Below are 6,208 nucleotides of genomic sequence, written 5' to 3' on the forward strand. Positions count from 1 at the left end.
TATTTGAATTAGCTGTCAAATTGTTATCATTTACCATGTTTAAGGTGTTGGTGGTCGTGTTTTAAGGTTGGCAATTGATTTGATAACATCAATTTAGTGATTTTGGCCGAAAATTAAGGTTCAAGAAAGAAGAGGGTAGGCGTGGTGACGGAAAAGGAGAAGAGGGAAAGATGGTTTAAGGTATTTTTTGTAATTTAGTCCCTAGGCTTTGGTTTTAGGCGCACAAAGGGGTAGAAGATTAGTTAGGGGGCATTTGTGTAATAATCACATAATTGTTATCAATAAATGAAATAAATACATTAAACAAATGCGGGATTTATGAATGAATTACCCGAATGCAAGACGGGTCGGGTAGATGTTACAAATACTAGAAAAGTGAAATATCTTAAATGTTATAGTAATCCCATATAACTCTACAACATATTCTTCCTTTTTCATTTTTTAAAACACCACCACCATTTTACCAATAATGATGCGTTTGAATCTCGTAACCGACCAAGTCTAAGACCACCGTATTCAACCTTATTTGGCACCCTATATACGCCGCATATAGGTAGGTCTATACATAACGCATTACTTTCACAAACTCCGATGTCAGACATCCTGTGTCTTACTTTATTTTAAATCATAGCCCTCATACTTTTTCGGTCGTTTGCGCATATGTAAAAAGACCTACTAATGTCATATCATATATTTCAAACAGCCACTTGCATGTATGTGGAAGGGCCCGTGTAGGAATAGTAGGGCAGTAAACTTATTGTTGAGTCAAACAAGGGCGGATCTATCTATAAGGGTGCGGGTTCATGGGAACCCACAAAGTTTCTGATTTTACATAGTACGTATATATAAAATATGAGAGTGAACCCATATATACTTTGTGAGTGAACTCATTAATAAATTGGATCTCTGGTCTAACGGTAAACATCCCTTGTTCCTATTGTTAGAATCCTGGTTCAAGCCCCTCAACCTTTTTTTTTTGTTATAATGGCTAATTAATCGTAGCTTTTATCTATGCTCACAATATAGTGACATTCCAAGTAGCAGAACATTCAGCAACAACCCACATTATTCAATACCTTAACTCCATTATACCCCAGCCGAGCCATCATCGCCCGGGCACTATGAGATATTTTCAAAGTGAGTCGTCAAACTTTCGATCATCATCTTCAAGTAGTTAACCCTCGAAGAGAATAACTATAGTGTTTTTTTCCCAAATTCGAAAAGACCATCATATTTGTATTACATGTTTTTAATTTCTTTTATGTTATTGTATCGTATTCTTGTTATGTGACAAACCTTAACGACCTGAGCCATCGAACCGAACTAAACCGTCAAACCGACCCGAATAGTGAACTCATAGGAAAAATTTCTTGATCTAGTTAAATAGGTGTTTGCTTGGAGTAGATGAGTTGGTGGAAATAGGTTGAATGCCATATTATTGCATGTCGGTGAGTTGTCTCATTGGTTCTAACCTATCAACTTGTTCAAAAAAAGTTATAAATAAATGAAATGCAATGGTACATTATTACTATGAAAAGAATTATTTCAATGCTCCAAAGTTTTAGAATAAAATTGTAAAATTAAAACAAAAGGCAAAAACAAATTTAAAACATTTGTCTGACCCATTCTAAGCTTCTTACAAATTTAAGTCGGTCCAAGTCAACTCAATTTCTCTCTATATATACACATGCATACAGATCTCATTGTATGTGAGCAACTTAATTATACAAATGGAGCTATTTAGTCAGAAGGTGAAACAATCTGAACTCGAGAAAGGAGACCATGTTTATACTTGGAGGAAGAACATGTACACTCACCATGGTAAGCATTTTAATTATACATTTGTGGTTGCTTATTAATTAGTAATTTGTAACTAAGAAACTTGCATATGTGCAGGAATTTTCATTGGAGAAGGCAAACTTATTCATTTGGTGAACCCAAAAGCAGATGGAATTCTTCATATTTCAACTGCTTCTAAGAGCTGGATCTCAAGTGGCGGCCGAAAAAAGGAAAAAACTCCATGCGCAATGTCGGATTGTGGGTTGGAAAAAGTAGCTGGTACTGGTGTAAGGGTGACTTGCATAGATTGCTTCATTAAAAAAGGTTCACTATACCGATTCAAATACGAAGCAAGTCGTGAGTTCCTTGTTGCCAAACTTAGAGGCGGAACATGCAACACCGCAAGATCCGATCCACCAGAAGAAGTCATACATAGGGCCACTTATCTGCTTGAAAATGGTTATATAGAGTATGATTTGATCAACAATTGTGAAGATTTTGCACTTTATTGTAAAACAGGTCTATGGAGCAAGGATATTAGCTACCAAGGGAGGAGCAGCCAAGCAAATATGGTTCATCCGACTAAAATGGAGGACAAAGTTGGGAGCCGTATGCAGCGGTTTGTAACGGCTATTCCAAGATCTTGTTCGAAAAGAGAGAATAAAGATTTGGGCATTCGTGAGGATGTTGTGAAAGTGGCTGTGGAGGAGTTATCTTCTTTTGGTCTCAGTCTTTTGAGATAATTGTGCATGTCATTAATGGTTTGGTTGCTTGTAGTATAATTATGTATGTGTGTGATGAATTAATTAAGTCGAGTATGTGATTTCAATGCTATGTATGTACAATATATGAATGTTTAAGATCAATAATGAATTAATTAAATAAAAGTATTGAGGTATGATTAAACCCTCCCATTTGTCGCATTTGACGCCATGCGAGTTTATATATAGCTAGGTTATACAGGCAAACAGATCGTCCCTCTTGTCCGCTAAATATTAAAGAATTACTTAATTAGTTAGGGGAAACTGATTTCATAATATGTATGTTGGCAGGGGACAATATATATTTTATATATGTAGTGGTTTGCTTTGTTACGCGAAATTTGTTAACTTCAAAGTCAAACCTTTTAAATAATGTTTCATGTGTCATGTTAACAACTTTCTCTTATTATAAGCAAAAATACGTTTTAAGGGTTCCTACATATCAACAGGAGGTGATCGAGAAGCAAGAGTTGGAAGATCTCCTTCAAGGGGTGGTGATGATTGACCGTGAAGATTCATGGTCTTGGGCGGTTGGTAGCTGCAAAGAGTTCGAGGTTTCGTCGATTAAAAAATGGATGGTGCGGTCCGTTGTGGATGCCGGGAGTTTCGGTTTTCAATGGAGCGATTGGGTCCCGAAAAAATGTAATATTTTTATGTGGAGGGCCGTTCTGGATAGTCTTCCAACCAATGAGGCTTTAGCTAGACGTCATTTGCATTGTGATGATCATAGTTGCGCTTTATGTGAGAGTAATGAGGAATCGCTCGAGCACTTGTTAACCGGGTGTTTCATTTCTATGGCCGTTTGGAATGCGATTGGTTCATGGTGCAACATCCCTAGATCTTTTGTTTTCCATGTCAATGATTTGGTGGGAGTGCATAAGGTTAGTGGTGCGACGGGGAACAAGAGATTGATTATTCATGGCATTGTCATCATTACTTGTTGGAGGATTTGGCGGGCTAGGAATGAAAAGATTTTTCGGGCAAGAACACTAAGGTGGTAGAAATGGTTGCGGATATAAAATCTTTGGGTTTTCTTTAGTACAAAAATAGATCTAAGATAGGGGTAGTGGATTGGAAAAGATGGTGTTTATTTGATGTAACGTGATTGTTGTTTTTGGTTTTTGGATTTCGGTGTCTTTCTCCGTCTTGGTGATAGTCGTTGGTTGTGTTTGTTTTTAATGAAAGTCAATTTTCAAAAAAAAATCTTCCTACATATAATCGTATAAACTTTCTCTTATCATAATCTGTTAGTCAAATTATACAACACGGAAGACAGAATAACATTTTTATCACAAAAAATTTTGAAACATATAATTTTCTACTTATTTTGACCCTTGTTATTTCGTTTCTCTCTATTTCTTTACTAGTAAAGGCATTTTCAAATATATGCATATGTCTTGTCGCCAGGGAAAAAAAGTACTTATTACTTAATGTATCGATTTACGTGTATCAAATAAATTATCAATGAACTGTTGATTAAAAAGTGATAACTAATAAAAAATAGCGGTTACTTTTGGTAACGAAAACAAAAAATACTGGCATTTCACATGAGTTGACTCATAAACAAAAGGATTGAACATTCAAAGTCAAGCAAGTAAACGATTCTTATATATGGAAGGCACATTTCGTTTTCCCACCGTCCAAATTACATCGACAATAATGCATGGGTCTCTTTGGGTCTGTTTGTGTCCATACATCATAGTTCGTGGTCGTGGTCTTTTATTTCAGCTAAGCTTTCAAACCCGGGTATGTTAGAGACAGATTTTCAAGGCTCGAGTGATTTAATTAACTTGGGTGTGATTTAAACAAGTTGATAAAAATAAACTTTTTTGTTACGGGTCATATATCATGTTTTGGTTAGACGGGAGGCTCCTTGGATTGTCAATATTCTTGAATCAAAGAAAATTTTCTTTGTTGCGGACCAGGTCAAGGTGAGTTCGGTTGGGGATATGGGATGTTATGCTTGGTCTAGACGATGACCACATGTTGTTGAGGAAAAGTTGGATTAATTAGATCAATTGGTTTAGGTAATTAGCACGGTATCCTTATCATTGGCTGTTGATAAATGATCCTGGAGTTTGGATGGTCCAGGTTTGTGTTGGGGATTCGTGAGACACTTTCATATCGAATTAATTTGGTGTATTGTTCCAGTATTGTTCAAATACTCAGTCGTATAAAACTCATAATAACACAAGAATTTTGTGTGTTCTAAGTCAATTTCAAGAACCAATGAATTCGACCAAAATGAAAAGTTCGTTATTTTCACGTTAGGGCTAGAAAACTGTCTTTGGTGGTTTCCATTTTGAAATTTCAAATGGCATTAAGACTATCCACATTGGCATGTTTTTGTTCGGTCGGTCGGAGTATATAGGATTAAACAAAAAAGGAAAACTCTTATTATGGACACAACTGGGTTGGTGGACCAACCAGTGTTCGGTTGTGAGTAACTGAGCATGGAATTGCTTTTCAAATTCTTTTTTAATTATTACTTAGATTTTCTTAACTCATATATTTCGGTTATATTTTGTTTTAGGCAAATCTTATTATTTTAAATATCTAATATTAACTAATTTTAAAAAAATATATAACAAAATTCATAAAACAATTCTTTATATATTTTCAGTCCAATTTATCATTTTCTATTCCCTGCATTTAAAAAGTGTGTGTGTGTATATATATATATATAATAGGTTGATTGGGTTGTGAATAAGAATGAAAATTTGAGTTTGGTTAGGTTGTATAGGTGAAAGAGAGAGAAATTAATATTTTAATAAAAAGTTGTGAATGGGAATAGCCTAAAATGCGCAATTTTGACACCGAATTCCATATTTGAAATTTTGAAAATTTAATTTCTAACGAAAATTTCAAATGGCATTAAACTTGCATTGAGTGAAATGCAACGAATTGGAGCTTAAATATTTTTTATCTTAGCTCATAATTTTTCCTAAGCATCTAATATTTTACAAACTTAATTTGCATAAAAATCTCGTATTCAACTTAACTCACAATACACGTACAATGCATGCATTAATGGGTGAATATTAAGCTCTTGATCAACTGTCATCGAACCCATGCAAGACACCCTTACACCACTACCAATAAAGATTCCTGTACACATGCAAGTTTCTAATTACAAATTAATACAATAAGCAACCATAATTAATGAATATATAAATCTTGAAACTTAAAATGCTTACCATGGTGAGTGTGCATGTTCTTCCTCCATGTATGTACGTGGTCTCTTTTCTCGAGTTCAGTTGGTTTCACGGTTTCACCTTCTGACTAATTAATAGCCCCATTTGGCCATTTGTTTTAGTATAATGGTTTGCAAGTGTGAGCATAACTGCATATATAGTGAAATTGTGTTTGACTGTGAGTCTTTGACTGAAGAAACACTAAGTGACCCGGTGCAGATTATAGATAATCTGGGGGTTAAGTAATGTTTCCCACGGATGAGATCTAGCTGAGAAGGTTGTTCTTCAGGAGACCTGCAAAACAGACACCGTAAGCTCGTCACTGAGAAGGGGGGGGTTCCTCCTTGTGACCACCCTCCGGCGTGAGAATCAGACTAGATTGCTCTGAATATAAGTGTATATTAAGAGATTGCTAGATAACAGGATAGCAGATGATCTTACCATTCCAAGATGTTGGAGTATTTATAGCCGAAG

General features: G+C 35.4%; 1 protein-coding gene across 1 annotated transcript; it reads left to right on the plus strand.

Annotated features, from left to right (window-relative positions):
* Positions 1–1,718: 1,718 nt before the first annotated feature.
* LOC143612641 (protein LEAD-SENSITIVE 1-like) lies at positions 1,719–2,522 on the plus strand. Its single transcript, XM_077086576.1, has 2 exons — positions 1,719–1,821; positions 1,897–2,522. The coding sequence occupies exons 1-2, from the start codon at positions 1,731–1,733 to the stop codon at positions 2,520–2,522; spliced, it is 717 nt and encodes a 238-aa protein (XP_076942691.1). The 5' UTR covers positions 1,719–1,730.
* The last annotated feature ends 3,686 nt before the right edge of the window (positions 2,523–6,208 follow it).

Source organism: Bidens hawaiensis, unplaced genomic scaffold (assembly GCF_021521415.1).
Source record: "Bidens hawaiensis isolate Kalapana, Puna unplaced genomic scaffold, B.hawaiensis_p1.1 tig00035107_1, whole genome shotgun sequence".
In the NCBI taxonomy this organism is placed as follows: Eukaryota; Viridiplantae; Streptophyta; class Magnoliopsida; order Asterales; family Asteraceae; genus Bidens; species Bidens hawaiensis.